The sequence below is a fragment of the Glycine max genome, chromosome 7 (genome assembly GCF_000004515.6).
Source record: "Glycine max cultivar Williams 82 chromosome 7, Glycine_max_v4.0, whole genome shotgun sequence".
Taxonomy (NCBI): domain Eukaryota; kingdom Viridiplantae; phylum Streptophyta; class Magnoliopsida; order Fabales; family Fabaceae; genus Glycine; species Glycine max.
Genome location: NC_038243.2, coordinates 15,274,262 through 15,297,399, shown reverse-complemented (window position 1 = coordinate 15,297,399; position 23,138 = coordinate 15,274,262). Strand labels below are relative to the sequence as shown.

The 23,138-nt window shown below is 31.8% G+C and overlaps 3 protein-coding genes and 1 pseudogene across 10 annotated transcripts; 3 read left to right on the top strand and 1 right to left on the bottom strand.

Annotated features, from left to right (window-relative positions):
* Positions 1–1,664: 1,664 nt before the first annotated feature.
* LOC100790117 (methyl-CpG-binding domain-containing protein 2) lies at positions 1,665–5,801 on the bottom strand. Of its 8 annotated transcripts, none has more exons than XM_041017029.1 (7): positions 5,649–5,786; positions 5,386–5,470; positions 3,463–3,563; positions 2,736–3,324; positions 2,505–2,558; positions 2,255–2,412; positions 1,665–2,117 (listed from the first exon to the last, which is right to left on the bottom strand). In XM_041017029.1, exons 4-7 carry the CDS (start codon positions 3,305–3,307, stop codon positions 1,972–1,974), a joined length of 930 nt encoding a protein of 309 aa, XP_040872963.1. In that variant the 5' UTR covers positions 3,308–3,324; positions 3,463–3,563; positions 5,386–5,470; positions 5,649–5,786; the 3' UTR covers positions 1,665–1,971. The 8 variants fall into 8 exon arrangements, with proteins under 8 accessions (XP_040872963.1, XP_006583581.1, XP_006583579.1 ...); XM_006583518.4 differs by having other exon boundaries at positions 2,736–3,316; XM_006583516.4 differs by lacking the exon at positions 3,463–3,563 and having other exon boundaries at positions 5,649–5,801.
* A 3,749-nt stretch (positions 5,802–9,550) lies between these two features.
* Positions 9,551–10,571, top strand: LOC100306283 (uncharacterized). Its single transcript, XM_003529040.5, has 2 exons — positions 9,551–9,830; positions 10,286–10,571. The coding sequence occupies exons 1-2, from the start codon at positions 9,663–9,665 to the stop codon at positions 10,331–10,333; spliced, it is 216 nt and encodes a 71-aa protein (XP_003529088.1). The 5' UTR covers positions 9,551–9,662; the 3' UTR covers positions 10,334–10,571.
* A 245-nt stretch (positions 10,572–10,816) lies between these two features.
* LOC113002182 (sodium transporter HKT1-like) lies at positions 10,817–14,034 on the top strand (annotated as a pseudogene).
* A 3,786-nt stretch (positions 14,035–17,820) lies between these two features.
* LOC100800875 (sodium transporter HKT1-like) lies at positions 17,821–22,273 on the top strand. The gene is given in 4 exon segments (XM_014777551.3): positions 17,821–19,127; positions 21,493–21,546; positions 21,548–21,700; positions 21,801–22,273. Coding segments are annotated over 4 exon segments (1,497 nt in total). The 5' UTR covers positions 17,821–18,036; the 3' UTR covers positions 22,000–22,273.
* Positions 22,274–23,138: the final 865 nt, after the last annotated feature.

Below are 23,138 nucleotides of genomic sequence, written 5' to 3'. Positions count from 1 at the left end.
TCATATATGTACTACTTAAACCAACCACTAATTAATTAAAGGAACACTTTAAATGATTATATATCCTACGAAAGTAAATTCATTATTAAAAGCTCCCCTCTACCATATGAGAGGAGATAAGTGCCAAAGGGCATTTAATAGAGTGCACATGGTATGTATGAGTATGACAATGGAATTTGTTGAGATCGAATCCCACAACCACAAAGACAGGCTATGACATCTCCTTCAATATTCCAATAATTGATGCGGAAAGTGACTCCTAAGTAAGTTTACTAACTTCTAGTTATGTATGTTCCTCATCCGTGGCACTGGCCAGTAATCTATCTAAACGAACTACTCTACTCATTATTCAACATATACAGCCACATATTTTGGGCCTAATAAAAACCCATAAGTTGTATCCTTTCCTAATCATATTTGTTGTCATAGATTTTACTTAACACAATGTATGTGCAATATTTTCCAAATGCAACTGAAAATGACTACATATTTACAAAAAAGTGGTTGTCTTAAGATCCTGGACCAGCTTTAAGTTTACAAATTACAAATGTTACCAACCTCAACACATTCTGCTTTACCAGTGCACCAACCACGATAATAGTCCATTTCTCCTATGTATGTAGTATTTTTTTTATCAATCACTTCCAAGGTTGGGTCAGCATGCTTAGATTTTCTACCAAAGGCAGCACCATGCAAGCATTTTGTTTGTGAGGATGCTATTCAGAAGGGACGTCCCGAGATATATAATTAAAGCCACTAAACTATTGAGTGTGTTTTATCTAATTCTGGTACAACTGTACAAGTACAATAGCCTGAAAGTAGTATTCAAGGGAAGACAGAACATTAGTAGCACATGAGAAAGGTCATTGGTAGATTATCCCATCCCCATTACAACATATTTGACAAATTTATGTCATTAAAGTAAAACCATCCGTGCTGAACTTGTAAAATGATAAATGATGGAAAGTCAAAAATTAGTCATTGTTGGTGTGTACTAGAAGAGGACAGACTTATAAAGTTTAACTCAGTTGATTGAATATGATATATGAATTGTTTTGTAAATCTTTAATACTTATTTTCGATTCCTACCAATCAAAAAAGAAAAACGGGGGACTCGTTTGAAATATGGCTCAAGATTAACACCTTCGTCAGTTCATCGACCCCAACGTTAAGAGCCTCGCATCAACCACAGATAAAATGCACTGTCTATACGAGGAAAAATCAGCAATATTTATATTTATATACTTAATAGTAAACCGGTTTTACAGGTTAAAATAACTTCATCCTAATCATTCACTTTTTTGGTCAAAAATTAGAACCATTTAATTAAATCCAACAGTTTATAAAATTGAGATCATCATGGACAACAAATTGCCAATTGAGTTGGACAGGGCTTCAAGCAAAAGCATGACATACCCTTTCTAAAGTCACGTTCGCCTAAGGTGTGATGCTTGGCCATCAAAATTATCTTATCATTATTACGTGCCCATGTTATCATCATGATTATTATTTCCATCCTTTTTCACGACACCTAGTGCACCACCGTTATATTATAATTATAATCATTATAAAAGAAAACTCTTTTCCTTGTGGAAGATCTAAATCAAACAATAGGTGAAAAAGAAAAGGTCAAAAGAAGCTAAAGTTAAGATCAAATTAGCCTCTTGCTGAATGACCATATTTTCATATCAGAATATTACTTGAGTCTAACATGTTTCTCTTGGGACAGGCACCCTTTTTTGTACAAAAGATTCTCCCAGATGCAAAATACATTTTTATTAGGAATACCAAGATAATGATCTCCTCATGAGGACAAGTGAACCGTCTCTACACTGCTTTTCCCCGCAAGCTCATTACACCTAAAATGCCCTATTAAAAAGGATAAACGAACTATTTCTCTATTTGTAAGTAAGATGCAACTGACTGACTGCACAATGCACATAACACGAAAGGATTTGATGAGGGTCCTTACTACAGGGCACCTTTATGAGTTGCTTGCCTCTTTGAAGGACGGCTGATACTGATAGGGTCAATATCATGGGATTCCATGAATGGGGGGGCAGGAAGCCCCAGTCTGCGACCATGCCCTTCTGGATCTACCCATGCTAGAGGACTCACTGCATCATCATCATCATCATCATTATAACAAATAGTAATGCACTCAAATCTTTAGTATTCACATCTACAAGAATATTTTGAAGGATAAAATTACACCTTTTCTACTCAATTTTTTATCCATATAAATTATATGTACCTTGTTCATGTTCAACAGGCTCACTGACTTCATATGAAGAGGTAAGTCTAGCAGGTCGCTTCCTCACATAGTTTTCTTGTAATGGCCTTGGTATTTGAAATGAGAACTGTGAAAGAGTTACCCCATCTCTTGTATACTCAGGATGCTCCATCAAGAACCTTAAAACACAGGCACCATGACAAAATTATATGAAGAATAATAATTCAGAAAACATTGCAAAGGTAGTAAAGCAAAAGCAGCAGGAACATACTTCTGGATCTCTACCATTGAACGCAATCTCTTGCCTGATGGTGCTATATAGTATCTGAAATGTTAAAATATTACAATCACAAGTTATTGACAAATTAAAAATTCCAATAGAGTATACTTACTGACCCAAAGAATTCATTAGTAGAAGGAAAGCATAAGTATTGTATCATTGCACAAGGGTGTTTCTATTCCAATAACAGATAAAAATAAAGGATCAATAATGGATGCATACATATCTGCAAATTTGGAGCTTCCTTCAGCTCTGATCCTTAGCAGTCGCTCCCATCCAGCCGGAGGCTGTGCAATGTTTGGCTTATCAATAGCCCAAACCCTGCTGCCATCCTGAGAAATATCCTCTGGATCATCACAAGATACATGAGGTCGCCACTCACGAGCTTTTTGACAAACAAAAGGTTGTTCAAGGATATGCTCACGTATTTCTTCATATTTTTCCTTTGTTGGAATCAACCTCCATTTGAAGCAGGATGCACATTGGACAGTGAAAGCACCAACTGAAGGCAAAACTCTAGGAACTGAATGTGAAGGTTTGCTTCTTGGAAGCAATGGATGTTCACACTGGAGAGGATCAGGTGCAAGTTCAATTGCATTGTTTCCATTCGCCACAGGATCATAAAGGACTAATTGATTAGACACATCATCATTAGGAAGGTCATTTTCATCATCTGAAGATGAAGAAACATCTATGGGGTCCAGAAGACTGCTATGTTTGTAACTGGTTAAACTTGAACCTGTCAAGTCCTTGACTTCATTCTTGGGTGTAAGGGAAAATTTACCACGATGCATCTGATTTTCCTAGAAGTCTAGCACCAGACATATTTAAATAACTAATCAAGGAAATAAAAATAAAAAACAATCTTAATGTTGTTACAGAACAAGCTTTATGAAATTCTTGATTAGGAAAAAAGCCATTCTTGAATAAATTCAATAAAGGAAGGGACCTCTCATTGTCCTATTTCTTGAGACTATTACATCAATCCCCCATAAGAGCTATGCATTTCATATTGTGCACCTTCATTACATAAGCACAACATCCAATGCCCTATTAGAAGGAGGATGAATAGTTTAAGACAGAGATTAGGAAGCCAAATATGACCATGGCAAACAGGGTGTCAAATTTAAAAGTTAAAACAATCTAAAGGCTAGCCTAATGTCAGACAAAATTCCATGTAATAAAAAACACAAAGCAATATTAGCAATAAATTCTTTGACACACTTTTTTCAACATTCTTTCCTCATACCATAGTTATCAATCCCGTATAGTGGCTGAATCCAAAAATGCTATAGCACACAGCATGGGATGACCACTATTTTGAAACTTTTTATATAGTTTATATGATTCATTCTAAATACACATGAATGTTCAGTTATTTTTTAAGAAAAAATACATACTAAAAAATTTTGACATGTTCATAATCAATAAAAAAAGTTATAGGTCTTAGCTCTTAAGTAAACATAAAAGTAAAATGTAATAGCGGATACCATGTCTAACCAAAGAGATATAGACAAAAGGAGTGACTGAGTATGGGTCTTTGGTAGACGGATGACCAAAAACAAGACCTCGGAGACAAGACTACAAAGAACATAGATTGATGGAACAAAGAGAACAAGAGAAAATAGAAAAGAAAAAAAAAATCACAGTAGAGGAGAAACACAAACAAAGAAAACAGAGATTGATGAGAATAAGAGAACAACGAGAACAAGATTACAAGAAAAAACTGAAGAAAAAACCCAGAGAACGAGAACAAGAGAGAAGTAAAAACTGCTGCTAGACAAGTTGCAGAAGAGTTACACAATGGTTGCTGGAGGTTCGCACACAGGGGTTGGGTCATAGCCACAAGGTAGAAGAGCACAAGTGAGGCATGATAGTTATGAATTTTGAAAGGGTTTTTATACAAGCCAAAACCCTATTTTATGAAAAATCACAAAATTATCTCCATAAAATGCCCCCCTAACGTTAATATTGGATGCCATTCTCAGGAATTTGGACACCATCAGCATAGCAGTGCTACAGCACCGCTACTGCGTCGGCCACTATGACTGCAACATTGAAGTGTGGCACTATGGCAGTGCATATAGCAGCTAATACTGCTATAGTGCCCAATTGACAACCCTAATTATTAGTCGAATTTTATGTTGGTCCCACTAAAAAAGGACCCATTCTCTTTTACTGGGACTCATGAAATTCACCCAACAATATAGAGTGTGTTAGAGAATATGTTGCTAACATTTCTCAATTAGCCAAGATTCAAGTGCTGTTTTGGAATGCATATTTTAATCCTTTCAGTATGCTGGTTTAAGTTGAAGAGAGAGGCAGAAATCCTTACAATGATTGACTGCAAAAGATTTGGTTCAACATTTTTGTTTTATAATTAGATTGATAGATGGCTCAAAGTGGAAGGGGAGCAAGCATGTAACTAAATTAAAAGCGAACATGATGAAGCCCATAATAGCTATGGTGTAACATGGACAAAGAACAAGTAACTTGTAGTTTAGTTCAAGTTTAAGCCTTTAAATCCAATACTGATTTCAAAACAAGTAACTTGAGGTAATTGACACATCCCCTTTAACCCACAACAGCAAAAAAAAGTGACTGATTGAAGAAAACAAAGCTAAAAAAACAACCAAATACAAAGCAAGGAAGCTTCGAAAGCTGAGGGGTTCGGATAAGGACAAGAGTGTATGAATAATGGAGCAACTTGTGGAACACAACAGCTGAAGAGGTTGTCTGTCCACTATTTCGAATTAAATCACAGAGACATATGCATCGAAAGTATTTCTTGACAACAAATAGAACAAATAATAAAAGAAACAGAGGTAAGGGTATTTTGATATTGTGGAAATGTAAATGAAGAAAAGCGAACCTGACGGAAGGGGGAAGAACACACACAAGACAAAGGCTTGCTTCGGACGTAAGAAGATACGATGATTCCACAGCCACAGGAAGCTCTGCGAAGGAAATTCAAGTGATAAGATGCGTTCAGTTAAATTTAATAATATGCATTATCAAATCTGTGATCTGAAACGCAAAACAGGATCCAGATAGATTTCTAATGTTTTTCTTCTATTATTTCAAGAAGAAGAAGAAGAAAAAAAACATAGAGCCATGGAGGATTAGGAAGAGTGCCTGGGAAGGAAAGAGAGAGAAGCGTAGCTAGTGTTTGGTTTGATGTCTGGAAAAGAAAAGAAACAATGAAATGATGAAAATGAACAACTGACCCCTCTTCCTCTCCTCTCCTTTCCTTTCCATTTCTTAATTAAAAATATTTACGCCTTATTTTCTCCATCCCTTATCAAGGACTGGTATTAGTATTTCGAGGGATGTATTGGATTAAATTTTTTTTTTATAAAAAAGTGTTGTGGTATTTAATTAAGATTTTTAAATAATATAAATAAACATTAATAAGTGGTTGGAAGGGAAAAAATCTCATTAAAGGTGATAAGATAGATTTTTGATAGAGATTAGTTAGTAATGAAATCGATCGATACACTATATCAATAACATAATTACAAGAATAATATAAATAAATATTGTGGTATTCAATTAAGACTTTTAAGTTTTTTTAACAAAGACAACAAATCTGATGGTATTTGATTAGAATATTTTATAATTTATAAAAAAAATCTTTTGATATTTGAAAACATATAATTTTTTATGAATTGTTTTTTAAGAAAAATTTCTATAGATTTCATCAAATTCTTTAGTATAAAACATTTATCAAATAATCTTACCTAAACTCTTGAGATTTTGTTAGATTTTTTTCTTTTCTCTCATCATACCCTTTAATATCTTTAATATTGTTCAAGATGCATATGCCATATATATATATATATACTTTTCTCCTTTGCACTTTCCCTTTGTTTTCTAAATTAAATTAATGTTTATCTTATATGCTAAGACTAATCATATTTTTCTTATATTGACCATGCTCATAACTTGTTAATGTTTTTGTGACTGTCATCCTTAATTTCGTCATTCACATAACTCATTAACCCTCCTACCAATCTTTTACCCTCATTATTCTCTTCTAGTGCATGCTTATTATTGTATCTCATTTAAAGATTTCATTAGTGTCGCAACCTACCTTTCGGCGGGAGGGCGACGTGAGGGCTCACGGGTGCGTCTTCCAAGGGAGGAAGGCGTGCATAGTTGTCACCAATGTTTATTCGAGGAAAACGTTGGAAAAACCGAAGCGTGTGGTCTACGAACTTTAATTGTGAAAGGTTCGGGAGTTGTTCTTACGCATGAGGAAGTTATTAACACCCCACGTGTCCGTCACAAGGGACGACAACCTTCAATCAAGTGTGCAAATATGACTTCAAAACTACATATTTTCCCTTTTATTTTATGTTTTTTAGCTTTTTATGGGTCTTTTGTATTTTTTATCTTTTTGTGGTCGACAAGGGTGTTTCCCTCGCTCCTACGTATCCTCAATTGCGATGAGGAAATAAGACCTACGTAGTTCTTTTAGAACTAAACGTTGGTTAAGTTGTTTTTATCTTTTTTTGCAAGATTGATTTTAACCATACAAAAGTCGTTTAAGGCATTTGGACCTTTAAACGATCTTTTGATTTTTGAAAGGGGGAGAAACGTTAAGGCGTTGGACCATTAACGATCTTTTGGTTTTTGAAAGGAGAGAAACGTTAAGGCGTTGGACCGTTAACGATCTCTTGGTTTTTTGAAAGGAGAGAAACGTTAAGGCGTTGGACCTTTAATGATTTCACGGGGTCGACAAAAGCGGGGCTTTTGCTCCTACGTATCCTCAATTGCGATGAAGAAATCAAACCTACGTAGTTCTTGCGAAAGTGGTGAAGTTATGGGTTGATTTCATGCTTTTGAACGGTCCATGTTAACCGATAAAAGCAAAGAGGACCGTTTAAGGCGTTGAACCTTAAAACGGTTTTAAGTGACTTTTGCGGACAAAACTTGATTTGTGAGTTAATTTTAACCTTAGTTTCACTTTGGTTATTAGTCAATTCATTCAAGGAAACTTTCAAAGAAAAACGTCCGATTGATTTTTTTGATTATTTTATTCAAAGATATTTTGATTATTTTATCATTATTTTTTCAAGATATTTTGATTATTTTATTATTATTTTTTTCAAGATATTTTGGTTATTTTATTATTATTTTGTCTTTTTTTTATTTAATCGAGGTAACAGCGTGAACGATCTATTGAATTTTATTTTAACAGTGATTAAACGAGATTACAATACAAATGATCGGTTGAAATTCATTTCATCATTTATTAGGCGAGATAACGGCTTAAATAAACAGTAAAAAGCTCGTTAACAGCGGAAGAAAAGAAAATCGAAAGTGAACGATATGAAGATGAAAGCAAACAAAACAAGAAATGAATTGAAAGTCTTAGATTCGAACACTTACCGGTTGAAGACCGAAGAACGAACGAAGAACGGACGAAGAACGACGGAAAATCTTCACGGATTTACTCACGGAAATGTCTCGGAAGCGTTACGGCAGCACCTCGGCTTAGATTTTCTTCACAGAAATACGTTTTTTCACCCAAAATAGTTGAAATGCATAGCCTAGGGGTCATGGACATTTTTGAAACAGCTCCCCTCCCCTATTTATAGGGAAAAAGGGAGGTGCTTGTCGCCCAGAGGCTTCTTGAGGAAGATTTCTGAGTGCACCCCAATTACTAAGTTCACCCCCCTTTTCGTACTTTATGGAAAAGTTACGGAAGCCTTATGGGAGCATTTTAGACTTGATTTTCCTCTTTTTTCTCTTCCCTTTCACCAATATTAAGTGAAATATGTTAACCCAAGGTTTTCAGAAATTTTACGAAAACATTACGAATGTCCTAGATGCCATTTTTAACAAAATGGAGGTGGTTGCCGCCCAGAGACTTCTTGAGGAAGATTTATGAACACACCCTATAATTGATAAGTTCACCCCCCTTCTAGTATGTTATGGATGAAGTTTCTTGAGTGCACCCCCATGTTTGATAAGTTCACCCCCACTTTTGTGTTTTTGACTATTTTCTTTCCGAAAAGTCCTAGAATTTTACGGATTTCATCGCAATGGGTGTTAAACATTTTGAGGTGGTCAAACAAAAGTTGCATGCCAATAAAAAATGATCCCTAGACGAAATTCGGGTATGACAATTAGATATATCGTGAAATAATTATAGTAATTAAAAAGTTAGAAAATCAATGTATAATTTTAAATCTATTGTTCAAATCCAAAAGTAAGAATGAGAAGATGCTATTGCAACAAAGATTAGTATAGAAGGACATAAAGCTAGAATCAATATAATTATTAAAATATTAAAAAAATATTTTGGATTTACTTTTTCTCATCATTTCTTATTATTATTTTCACTAACTCTTGTAATTTTGAATGTGTTTTTACAAATTCACATAATCCTTTTAAAATTTATAAATCAATAAAGTCCTTTTAAATCCTTTAAATTATTATGATATAAATACATTAATATCTAAATTGTCATAAGAGTTTGTAAAGAAATCTGATAAGTCATAATATTCAATGCACAATAGAAATGTGTTTTCGTTGCATTGTATTTATTAACACTAATAAAAACAAACAAAAATGATACATATAAATTTTAAAGTATAAAATATTTATTGTGACCCAATAAAAAAATAAGGTAAATATAACTTTTAAGGTAATTCTAAAAAAAACTTTTAAGAAAATTATTAATAAGTTAAAAATTTTCTTACAATAAAAAAATAATAAGCATATAATATATTTTAATTTGTGAATGAATGATAATATACAAATTCATAATATTAAGGTCAATAAATTTATTATATATTATAATTTATAATTAAATATCAATATAGAAACTTTTTATATCTCAAATACTACTTACTCCAAACAAATAGTAGAAATACATCCTTCTTAATTAAAATTTATTAAAAATTAAAAGTTTGGTGGGTATTATATTTTACATAATCACGTGGTTTAACAATAAATTTTAGTGAATAGTTAGAAGTAAAACCAAAAGAATGTATTAAAAAGCAGATGAATGTGGGTTGGGCCGTGGGCCGTGGGCCTAGAGCCATATAAAGAGTGGTAAGTTGGGGGGAGTGAGAGGAGAGGCGGAGACGAAGAAGTGAAGAGAAGAGAAGAGAAGGGATTTGGATCTGAAAAGAGAAGATGGGGGGAGGAATGGAAGCAAACAAGAACAAGTTCATAGAGGATTGGGGCACTGCCAGAGAGAATCTGGAGTTCAATTTCCGTTGGACTCGCCGCAACCTTGCTCTTGTTGGCATCTTCGGCATCGCTATTCCCGTCCTCGTCTACAAGGGCATCGTCCGTGAATTCGTAAGTAGTCATTTTCCAATTCCCAATTAGGGCTTTTCATTCTACCTATGCATTCGATTCTTTTTCTTCCTTCTTTATGTTATACTTGGATTTTCACTTTCTTTTAACAACTATATCTCTCCTTCTGCTGAAACATGTTTTATTTTCAAAAACAATCAATTTCTGATTCAGAATCTATTCAGTTTTGAAATTTGTTTCTACAACAAACACACCCTAATTCTGTGTGCTTAATTGGCTGCAAGTTTGAGATGGATCATGGGTGACAACTAAACCGTGTACAGATATTGTCATCAGTAGCGCTAAATTGATATTTTTTTTTTGTCCTCACATGATTTATCATATCAAACTCTCCGAGCTTGCTGTATGGGTGGATGCTTTAATTGTAGGACATATGGTTTTCAATTTTAATTTGTTGAGGGTGTGCATAAGAATGCTTTGAACTGTTATGATTACAGCATATGCAAGATGAAGATAATGGTCGGCCGTACAGGAAGTTCATGTGAGAGAGTATGGAGAGTCTTTTGTAATAATTCGTCAAGTTAGACCTTGATATTATGAGGCTACAAACCATGTTTTTTTTTCCTTAATTCGCAAAGGCTTGCTTGCTTTTAAGTACTCTAGACCTATCAAACCTCTCCATGTTTGCCTGTCTTCATTCAAATTTCTGTTATGCTGTCAACTTGTTACCACCGTGGTTCAATTAATAATATTTGTGCAAAAACATGTTAGTATTATGTAAAATTCTGAACATAACAATACCTGATATGAGCGGTACATCAAATACTTTGTGTAAAAGTATATGGTTGATTTTGTGAAATAAATTGACTGGAATGTGCTAAAGGGTTCATGTGACAATGGTATAGAAGTGCTGCCTACTTGATCAACCAAAACCTTTATCTATATTCTTTAGCCCAACTTCTCCCTTTAGAAAATCACTAGGTGAAAGTGTAAAAGCACATAAATTTAGTGAAGAGATTGAGGTAGATGCTGTCTAATGTTGTATTCTAACGCATTTTTTTTTAATTTGTTTCTTTAGACTACACTATACTCTAATGCTTCTTTTGTATTTGGGTACAAATGCAGTCTAATGTTTAGACTCTAATTCTTTTGTAATTTGCTATGAAAGTAAGGCTTAGTCCCAAACAAAAGAGAATAAATCTTATCAAACGCAAACTGGTTTAATTAAGTTGGAAAAAACATTTCTGGTTTAAACGAAGAGGAAAGGGATTTTAAATAAAGGTTACCTTCTTGGTGGTAATCGAAGATTGGACTTTTGATGGTGTCTTTCTCTTTCGAGAAGACTTGAACCTCACAACCTCTTCATCACTCAGTTTTTTTTTTTTTATATACATATCCTTTAGTTCTTAAAATATATATTAATATATTATATAAATAGAATTTCTCTCATTTTTATTTGTGTAATTTAATGATATCACACATACGTTGGCAAGAACATTTGAAAAAAGCAGTTGAATCAAATACTTTGCCTTTCAGAATGTGTGTTTGAACATGTTGCAAAGCGAAACCACTTCAATCTTGTTAAAAAAACTTTTAACGTGGAAGCCATAACAACCTATATTTATTTTAAATGTGACAAATCGCATCTCAAATGTTAACATGTTATGCATGTATTCAATAATATCTTAAGAGTAGCTAAGGTATCAAGGCAAATATATGGATTTGGGTGAAATAGTCTGCTTACACGAGCCAGTAGTTAAATGAGTTTGGATGCCTACACCACGCGAAGGTAGATTTATACCAGGTGGAGTATTCTATAATGTGAGAACATGACTGGTTGGAAGAAGTCAAGAAATATTGATGAAATAATAACTACCATAATCGTTATTTCATGATCCTTTCTCTGCTTGGTTACTTTGGTCTCAAGGTTTCAAAGCCCAGGACCCCGTTAGGCCCAATGTCTTGGATCTATTTTACACCTCCGTTTCTGCTTCCACAGCTTCTAGCATGGTAGCCCTCGAAATGGAGGTTTTCTCCAATTTTCAACTAATTCCCCTCACCCTTCTCATGTTTCTTGGCGGGGAAGTTTTCACTTCCATGCTTGACATTCTATTTGCTAAGGTATAAATTCAAAAACAAAGTTAGCATCAATCCCTTTTCACCCACAAATATTCATGCCAATCAAATAGAGCTTGGTTTAGTTAATATTAATCCTCACATTGAGTCAGAAAATCACAAACCAAGTTAAAGTAACAATTTTAACGTTGCATCATGCGATAGATTCAAGTATAACTGTCTTAGTTATTTGACATATGTAGTTTTAGGTTACCTTGTGATGGTTCAATTTGTTGGCTTTAGTTTGGTGTCTTTGTATATGACTTTGGTACCGAGTGCAAGACAAGTACTGAAAAACAAAGGCATCAAGATTGCAACATTTTCTTTGTTTACCGTAGTTTCCACGTTTGCTAGTTGTGGTCATTATTATACATGTGATCTTTAGTAATTTTTTTTAATCTAACACTTAATAAAAATTATTAAGTGTTATTAAAAACTTTTAACAGCATTAAAATAAATATTGCAAAATTATGAATAAATATTATTAATATATTTTTGCAACATTTATCAAATGTTTCGTATAGCCCATGTTGTTAAAGCTTTTGTGACATTTATAATTTGATAATATTTTTTGAATGTGATCAAAAGCTTTTAACAATATTTTTTATTAAGTGTTAGATAAAAAATATTAGTAAAAGTGAGATATGTTGTAGTGGGTTTTGTCCCCACCAATGAGAACAAGATAGTTTTCAAGAAGAATTCGGGCTTCTCCTCCTTCTCCTCCCCCACGTCTTTCTAGGTAACACCGTTTATCCACCATGTTTGAGGCTTGTGATAATGGTTTTGAAAAAAGAGGAATTCTCGTACTTGCTTAAGAATTCCATAAACACGGGCTATGAACATTTGTTCTCTTTTATTCGTTGTTGCTTCCTTGTTGCTACTGTCTTGGGTTTCAATCTTATACAATTTGTGATGTTCACCTTAGATTCCGTAGTCTCCCCCAGTAATATAGTATTTTGTTGGAGTCCGTAATTTCCAAGGTTAGAGCGCATCAGCAAGTATGAAAAAAATGAAAGAAATAATAGTTGGATCTGATGACATAGACCTGAGAGATTGCATGATCTAAACCGATTAAGCAATCCTATCTGGGTCACCCATGCTTTGACAATCAAGATGATGATGATAGTGTATACCAAGAGGATACTTAAACCTTTTCGAAATAGAGGGGCTGTTGAATAACTGAATCAGAAGCAACAAAAAAGATCAAATAAATGAAAATCATAAAAACATAGGAAAAAGAGATCTCTTGATATATTTCGAAAGATATAGTACACATAAATTAAGTCTAAGAGTAATTAGGCAAAGAATTGTATATTGGAATGGTGACACATATGTGACTAGCCATTTTATAGAGCATCAGATTATACGCTGCCCCAGCCCATGTTTTTCCATCATTACCCCATTTGCCTTGATGATTTCAGATAATAGATGATAAATAAGATACAACCTTTGCCAAAAACTAAGTATATATAAAAGGTTATAGGTGGAAATAAAAAGGTATTGTACTTGTGAAGTCCCATACCAAAAGCATCTATCTCCCCCAAGATTTTTACTTGCAAAATATACTTCAACTGCTTCAGTTCTTTGATCTTCTAAGAGCCCTAAAGTGTGAACCTAATAAAATGCAAAAGCATTAACTATTACAAACCAAATGAATCACTTTAAAAAACTGAAAGAAATTAGTTCTGCTGATGGACAATTGAAAATAAATTTCCTTAAATTCACATGAGGTATAGCAGAATCCCTCCAAAATTTAACATCTGGATAAGAAATGTGAATGGAATTAATCATTTTTTAAAGGAAGTACTCTTCTCTCAAATGAGACAGTATGCCCTTAGGCATATGAAAACTTATCCTTTGAAAATAGTGAAGGATGCACCAAATTTTATTTAGCTGATCTCGACTGCGACAATTATCGAGTCCTGAAAATGCAGAAAAATCTTAGATTTCAAGGAAAAAATGACATGAAATATAACAAAAAGTGTTGAATATTGACTAGTATCAATTCTATCTCTCTCACTACTGTTCACACACAAGACACTTATATAAGATATATGAAGTGCTGCAACATAAGTTGACCCTACTAGGAGTGAAAGAGGTAGAATTGATATTGGTCTAGTCCAACACTTAGTCTCCAAAAATATTTTTTTTTCCTTCTCTGAGTGATTTAGAGACGTAATCCAAGACAGACAAGATCCGTTTGGGCGTGAGAGACAGGTTATGTACTTCCCTCTCTATTTAGAGAAGGAAAACAACGGTATCTACATTTAATAAAGTCAGTCTATTGACAACTGATTAAAAAGCAACAAACACTATGTCTCTTACAAGTTACAAGTAATAAATCCCATTTCTGATTTTTGAATTGGAGGCTGAGGGGCTGATGGGTCAGTCCTTCATCTGTACCAAAAAAGTCATTAAATAATTTTTTGGTCTTAAATTATATATTACAAAAAATTGAATTCTTGTTGTTTTTTTTTTTTTATTGAAACTTGCATTTTTAAAAAATATGGGTTAATCGGTTCATCCCGATCAGTCCATCGGTTCATTCACATAATTACACGGATCAATGACATATTTGATTCAAATAACAACTCAAATTGATTATACCACCTGTTTCCGGTCGAATTGGTTAGTTCAAACCGATTTTTAAAATTATGCCTAGGGTGAAATTGGGTTAAGTAGCATGACTTTGTTTAGATTTAGAAATTTTCGGAGTGTTGAAAAAAAAATCATTTCAAATTTACTAAACTTCGATCTCCACATAAGACCACGGTACTTGTGTGTGTATAAACAAATCTAAGTTATATTGTAAAATTTTAAAATATTCATGCCTTCAAGTTGAAAGGACAATGCCTTCGCTAGTTTAGAAATGAAGATAAAAGAGAGTAGATATTGAAATTGACCAATGATTAAGAAGACTATATATATATATATATATAAGAATCTTTTATTTCATTTTTTGGGAAAAAATTCCATGATATTGAAAAATGGATCTTGACTTATATATGTTTATGCTAATAATTTGGGTGTGTAATAAATTAAAAAATACACATGCTTGTGACAAAAAGAAGATATCACAAGAATGATGCGAATTCAGATTTCTAGTATGAAAATATTTGTGTAAAATTGAAATAAAGCGAATTATATTTTGATTTGTTTCATAAATTCTTTTTGTATTTGCTTCCTTATCATAAATGAATTTATTTTTAAGCAAATTATTAATTCAAGAAAAAAGTTATATATTAATATTTGATTTACGAATTAATCGAATATTTCTTCTTTTTTTAATATTTGTATTTTTTTCTTCAGAATTCTACCCTCCTTTTACTATTATAAGTTGTTTTGTTTGAAATGAATATTTGTCTCTGAAATTATAAATTTCTTTTTAATTTTTTCAATTTTTTTTATAACTGCTTTTCTTTTAACATTAAGATCCTTTATTTTTTTTTTCAATGAATAATTTACAGAATTTATCGATTGAATTGAAATGAATATATATATATATATATATATATATATATATATATATATATAGATAAATAGATAAAAATAAGAAGGATGGTAAGTAGTTTGAGACACTCGAGAGTAATTTTTTCTAGATAGATTTTAAGGTGTTGTGCAAAATATATCTTTCAAAAGGAAAAACATGTTAAAAATATTTAATTGAAAAAAAATATAGAATGACACACTAATCCTCCAAAGCGCAGTTAAAATATCAAATTTCTAGCGGATTTATACGTGAATAAATCTTTGGGAAATGTACAAGTGTTATAAAGCGTCAATATAAATTAATCCACGTATAAATGAATATATTGGTATCATAAATAAATTAAGAGCTCTAAACTAATAAAAACCGAGAAGTTTGATTCAAGAAAAAGGAAAAATATTTTTATAAAATTTAGACCTGATCATTAACTTTTCGTGGTCGCTGCTAGATGTTATTCCCTACCAAACACGACATGTCCTTGAAGCAAATGAATGCAGCATTATTAATGAGGAGGCCTATTATTTTTAAAGTTGTATTATTCATCTTTATGTTTTTTATAATATTATTTTGTTTTATTTTCTATCTCTGTGATCAAATCTCACATTTATCATTAAGTGATTAGTAAGACTTAATTAAAGTCTCAAAATTTAGTTTTATTGAATGAAAAAATCTGTTTAAAGGAACATGAGAATAATCTCACATCTTTTTCTACATTTGAAAAATCTTAATTTCTATCCTATTTGGGATAGATCGGAGCGGGAATAAAAGAAAAAAGAAAATGTGAACATGAGAATATACTAACCCCTCAACATTTCTCTCTTCTTTTCTATATTCTTTAGTTATTAAAAATATAAAAAAATATCATATGAATAAGTTTCTTTTAATCTTATTTGTCTGATTTAATAATACATAATCGTTGATAAAAACAGCTAATTGGAAAAAGACTTTGAATAACGTACATATTTTAAATTAGGGTCTGAATATATTCAATAACATTTTATTGAGTTAAACTCAAAAATGTATTTAATGATTTAGGAATTCATCTCTAATTATGATTTAAAATATTTTTATATCTTTGATAAAAACAAATATTTTATACAAAAAATAAATTGAAATTTGTGCCTTTAAAGATAAAATGGCAGGTGACATTTCGTCACACAAAGATCACAATCTTATGGAAAATTACATAGCATGCACAATTATTAATAGAGGTGTATTTGTTTGTGGTAGGAGGATGCCCACATCAACATATTCAAAGTGGAAGATGCAACAAGTTAGTGAGGGGACACTGCACAAATTGCTTGTTTGATTACTATCACGTTGGGGAATGGATCACTTCATCAGTTTCACCAATCCATCATTTGACTTCATTTTCCTAGTCAACCGGTGTTTTAATTTGGAAGAATAATTTTATTTTCACTTAAAATTTGTAGTTTATTTATTTTATCACTCTCAATCATGCATATTATCCATTTTATCACGTACGTATTTTTCTTTTCTTTTCCTTATATCTCTTTGTTGTAAAAAGTGTCATAAAAAAGAAACAAGAATATATTAGTATTATTCCCTTTGAAAAGTTTAACTCACTAAAATCCATTTGAAGCTATAACAAGTTCTTTTATTCAAATCAAACGACAAGCATGAACATCCTGTTCCAGAGCAAGGCAAGGTGCAAGCTTAACAATATTTACTTTGAATTTGAACATAACAAATTGGTTACTTTGAATATGTCCATGCGTCACGGGAAGGTAGGAGATTCCATACTCTGGTGGAGTATAATGTGAGAACATGACAGGTTAGATTGTTAGAAAGAAGTCAATAAATATTGATCAAATTATAATTAACAACCACATTAATTTGTATAAAACCAATAAGTATTATTTTTTATTTACACCCTTATCATTTAGATGTTAATTTACAGATTCGTTTGAGTGAAGGGTTTAGTGAAATACAATTTAAACTGATTATAATGCTACAAGTTGAGTTAGCTAGGTTAGTTTTGTGTAATTTTGTGATTAAACTTATACTGAACAAACTCGATCAATAATTAATAATGAATTGGTTTGACTCGGATTCATTGAGTAAATTTAATTAAAATCATTTTATTTTACTGACGATAAAATCATTTTAATTTTTTTCTCTCAAATTTAACACATTATAAAACTATTGTATCTAGTGCTAACTTTATTTTTTATGGGAAGAAATTGTTAGAGATAAAAGTCAAAAGGCACGAATGGTAATTAAATTCTACTTTTGCGTGTGCAGTGTGCTAGGCCGGTGAATTGGTTGGATGGTAGAAGTTTTGTATTGACATTCAATGATTTTTATTTTTTTTTACTAAATGACATTTAATGGTTAAACTCAAATTGTTGGCTATAAATAGAACCCTTCTTCATCAGTTTTAAGTAACATCCAATTCGAGAGAGAAAAAATATGCATAAAAAAATTCGAGAGAAAGAAAATGTGTTCTCTGAGTATTTCTTCTATTTTAAGATAGGCTAAAATTATTCTCTCAGTAAGAAATTGTAATATTTTTTCACTTATATTTCTGTGAGATGATATTTTCTCAAACTCTAATTTTAATTGTGTGAAACTATATATCTATTTGGTGGAGGCGTGGAGAGTGTGCATGTTTATGACAGATTAATGATGAAAATTCGAAAACAAGATCGTTTTTTTAGATTCTTGGTTCTTTTTCTACCCTTCCAGCATTTCCACCCTTTCTTTATTCAACTTGGTTATTTCGTGATCCTTTCTCTGGTAGGTTACTTGGGTCTCAAGGTCTCAAAGCCAAGGACCCCCGTTATACCAAATGACTTGAACCTCTTTTACACCTCTGTTTCTGCTTCCACTGTTTCTAGCATGGTTGCCCTTGAAATGGAGCTTTTCTCCAATTCCCAACTCATTCTCCTCACCCTTCTCATGTTTCTCGGCGGGGAAGTTTTCACTTCCATGCTCGACCTTCTATTTGCTACCTACAAATTCCAAAACAGATCAGTTATCAGCACCAATCAAATAGAACTTGGTTTAGTTTCTATTCCTGACTCAAAATCAGAAAATTACCACAAACCGAGTGATGATAGTAATATTAACGACGACAGTGATAGACTTAAGTATAACTGTCTTAGTTATCTGACTTTTGTAGTTTTAGGTTACCTAGTGGTGGTTCAATTTGTTGGCTTTAGTTTCGTGTCTTTGTACATAACTTTGGTACCGAGTGCAAGACAAGTACTGAAAAACAAAGGCATTAAGATTGTAACGTTTTCTTTGTTTACCATAGTTTCCACGTTTGCTAGTTGTGGTTTTGTCCCCACCAACGAGAACATGATGGTTTTCAAGAAGAATTCGGGACTTCTTCTCCTTGTCCTCCCACACATCCTTCTAGGTAACACCCTTTATCCACCATGTTTGAGGCTTCTGATAATGGTTTTGAAAAAGGTTACAAAAAAAGAGGAATTCTCGTACTTGCTGAAGAATTTCAAAGACGTGGGTTATGATCATATGCTCTCTGCTCTTCATTGTTGCCTCCTGGTTGCTACTGTCTTGGGTTTCAATCTTATACAATTTGTGATGCTTTGCTCTTTGGAGTGGAACACCAAAATCATGGAGGGTTTGAATGTGTATGAGAAAGTGGTGGCGTCTTTATTTCAAGTAACAAATGCGAGACACGCTGGTGAATCTGTTTTTGATCTCTCATCCATCTCTTCAGCCATATTAGTACTCTTCGTTGTTATGATGTAAGTCACTAATCTTTTTCTATCTCAGGATCATCTAAAGTAGCGATGCATACTAGATAAGATAATTCAGATCAGTTAATAATCAAGAATGGATAATTATGTGTTCAAGTTCAACATGACCAATACTTAACTAATAGCTACTGTTTCATATATATATATATATATATATATATATATATATATATATATATATATATATATATAATTCTATGATGTTTGATTTTTTATCATACTTAAATTTTTCTTCATTTTTCTCTCTAGGTATCAACTAGTATAATAGTGTCTATGACATGCATCATATTCCATTAAGAATATTCATTTCAAATAGGATAATGCTATTCTCACCTCATAACTTAACAGTAATTTTTACAATAAGTGGAGAAATAAGAAGTGAAAAAAAGAGTAAAATAATAAAAATTAATACGATAAATATAAAGAAATAACATTATAAAAAAAATTATGAAAGTGTGAATAAAAAATAATACTCTTTCTTTTACATAAATTGATTTTAACACTCTTACATTCTCATGCATGAAAAAAGCTGCTATTCAATTGATATTCTTTTTAATATAAAATTATACTATATTCACATTTTCAAGGAAATGGTATTTGCACTAGCAGCTAAAATTAATTTGAATAATATTATTACATTTTAGAGGCAAAGATTATTCGTGGTTGGTTTTGACTACCCAAAAAAAAAAGTATAATGGTGTTCCTTGTTAGTTACAACAAGTGTTTGCAAAGCACTATTTCCCGCATGCTAATAAAATCTAAAATCTAATGTAATAGAATTGGAAGAGTTTCATTATTTTATTATTAAAATATTGTATACGAATTGTCGTATATAATTATTTTTTTATAATACATATTAAAACTGTCCAGATTTCAAACTAAGGGCAGATGTCAACTCCAAATAAATTTTTCTTCCACTCGTGCTTTCTTTATTTATTTTTCTTAATATTCTTTCCTGTTTTGTGATAGTTGATTGTTTAGTTTAATAATTTTATCCTCACTATAGCCCACTTCTAGTTTTCCAAATGCATGTAGCATTTCCTATAATTGACATCAATCACATTGCATTATAATTGGACATGCAACAAAATTTCGTGATCATTGGCAGTAACATTCCACCGAGCTATGCCTATTGGCAATTGCGACCACGTAAATAATCTTTACCCTTTATATAACATTCTACTATTAGAAGTTAATTGGAAGCATAAAATGGTTTTACATTATTTTTATTTATGTATTAATATTGTATAATTAAAAGTATTAAATTTTTGTAAAAGTTATTTTGAAAATCACATTTAAGTTGATTTTCAATTAGTCAACGATGTATAAGATTTTACACTATGTGAAAATCAAATTCCTATTATTTTCATTTATTTATTTTTATAATGCTTTTATAAAAAAATAAAAAATAAAATAAGGGATGTTATAAACAACAACAAAAATATATCATGAAAAATGTTGCGCAACTTTTAAAGTAAAAATAAATTACTTGTTTTTGTATATACTATTATTTTTACACTTTCACTGGCACTTTTTTTAAAGAAAGAAAAATCAGGAAAATTATATATATATATATATATATATATATATATATATATATATATATTATTTTTTCCATAAAATTTGTAGAATGTTTGGTAAAGAAAATTAAGTTTAAAACACATTTTTATAACAGCTGCGTGCTTTTCTTTCTCAGTTGTTTGCTAAATGTACTCTCTCCTAGTTACGTTACTTTTTTTTATAAAGTGTGTATGTTAAATGTAGCGTTCAAATCTTGTTAGCGAATATAGTTATTTTCTTAATTATATTCAGAATATTTAGGAATAAATATCTCTGTATAATTTATTTATTCTCTTTGTATATATTTTCTAATGGTTCTTGCTATGACTCGTAAATTTCAAAAGGTGAGTGTTCGCATATATTCTATCCTCCCACTGACATGTGGCATACGAACTGGAATATATCTATTGATGATTTGATTTGATTACTCGGAAAAGGAATTATGAGATATGATTGACCACGCACACATATTAAAATTGTGTGTGAGGTAATTGGAATTTCATAAATTATCTTGAAATTCTTAATTCTGTGTGGTGGAAAAAATGTTATTCAATTCCTTAACAGATCCACAACACTTGCTTGATAAATGATAATCATATATATATGAAAAAGGCACCTGTTAATTAAACATATGCTCACCTAATAATTCGATCGATGGAAATATATTATTTACAAAAATATCACCGCACCACTTTTTAAAACGGTTCCTAAAGAACCGTCATAGAATCCCTTTAGTAAAATGCTATTTTTTTAGTAGTGTTGATATCTTTAATTTGATTTATCGATCAAACAGGTACCTCCCACCATACACTACATTTATACCAGTAAGAGAGCACGAAAATGATGTCGAGAAACAAAAAAAGCGTAGTGGAGTGTCTTGTATTATCTCAACTCTCTTACTTGGTCATTTTCATTATTCTGATTTGCATCACTGAGGGTAAGAGCTTAAAAGAGGATCCCCTCAACTTTAATGTGTTTAACATCACCTTAGAAGTCATCAGGCAAGGAACTCTATTTTCTCGAGTAATTAATAAAAACTATATATATTAATTAATTAGTAAATTGACATTGTGAAAAAAAATGTGCATGCACTCCATGCAGTGCTTATGGGAACGTAGGGTTCTCAACGGGATACAGCTGCGCTAGGCAAATGAAAGCCGATGCCATGTGCAAAGATTCATGGGTTGGATTCTCGGGTAGGTGGAGTAGCAAAGGCAAGTTCATCCTTATCTTGGTCATGTTCTTTGGGAGGCTCAAGAAACTCAACATGAAAGGTGGCAAAGCCTGGAACCTCTCCTAACAGAACCCTTGCCGCAACAATATGAACACTACTTTCTAGCTAGCTAAGTTTGTTCTCGAGCACCATATATGGCCTTCACTACTGCATGTATTAAGATAGATTTAGAACTTTTACTGTCAGAAAGCTCTAGAAGATGGGAAATTGTTATATGGTCCCGGTCACCATATTTCCAACAAATTTTAATAATCCAACTATGTATTACATAAAAATAGCTTGTAAATATGGATGTGTAGTGGTCCGAGTCCATAAAATATTTTCTCCTAATTAAAAAGATAGTGAGATTATACTTTCAGAAACAACATCAATGTATAAATTGATCAAACGTAGAAGCATCTCTGGATATGCATGGGGTCTATCCTTTTGTGTTTCTCCACTTGTCATGCCATACTTAGTTAATTATTGATAGTGAATTAATGTCACTTTGACTTGCCCGCGTCCCACTTCACTAATCTGTATTACCCGTGGCGAGCATCACTATAATTACTAATTAGTATTGTGTGAAGATGTACACCTTTAGATAAGTTAAGGGTTGCAGTTAAGAAACAGTTTAATGATCATCAATATAAAAGTGAAAAACGGTACAGTTATAAAATTTGTCATCTTGTAAGGTTAACTTAAGATGCATATAGATGATATCAAAGTCAACTATTAATCAATAAATTACTGATTTGAGTAATATTGGATTTAATTTCTCAAATTAAGATTTTGGATTTAAATATAGTTAATAAAAAAATATGAATAAAAAAATAAATCTTATTAAAAATGATTGGTCAAATATTAATCATCAATAAAAGTAATAGATATTTCACATTAATATTATTAATATTACGAATAAAAAAAAAGTCTACTGTTATGATAATATGATTTCCCACCAAGTCTATTAGTGGATATTCATGGGTTATATATCCTTGACCACCTAACAAATTAAACTTTTTTTAATTTGATAAATCGATTCGAATTAAACTAATTAAATTGGAAGACAGCCATATTGATGAATTGGAGTAATTGGTAAAGAAGTTAAACTAATTAAATTTGATACAGTGGTCACCATTTAATAATAACAAAAAAAAATTGCTAGCATTAATACGTACGAAAGTCATATATTATTCTCATCATTTTTCTCCATGGATATGCAATCC

What these genes read in the sequence shown, in the direction of transcription:
- LOC100790117 (XM_006583516.4), bottom strand. Translation starts at nt 3,307, where the DNA reads ATGCATCGTGGTAAATTTTCCCTTACACCCAAGAATGAAGTCAAGGAC. An exon ending in TCAATGGTAGAGATCCAGAA is followed by an intron (nt 2,413 to 2,504) that starts GTATGTTCCTGC and finishes CTGTGTTTTAAG; the next exon opens with GTTCTTGATGGAGCATCCTG. An exon ending in GCCTGTTGAACATGAACAAG is followed by an intron (nt 2,118 to 2,254) that starts GTACATATAATT and finishes ATGATGATGCAG; the next exon opens with TGAGTCCTCTAGCATGGGTA.
- LOC100306283 (XM_003529040.5), top strand. Translation starts at nt 9,663, where the DNA reads ATGGGGGGAGGAATGGAAGCAAACAAGAACAAGTTCATAGAGGATTGG. An exon ending in AGGGCATCGTCCGTGAATTC is followed by an intron (nt 9,831 to 10,285) that starts GTAAGTAGTCAT and finishes TTATGATTACAG; the next exon opens with CATATGCAAGATGAAGATAA.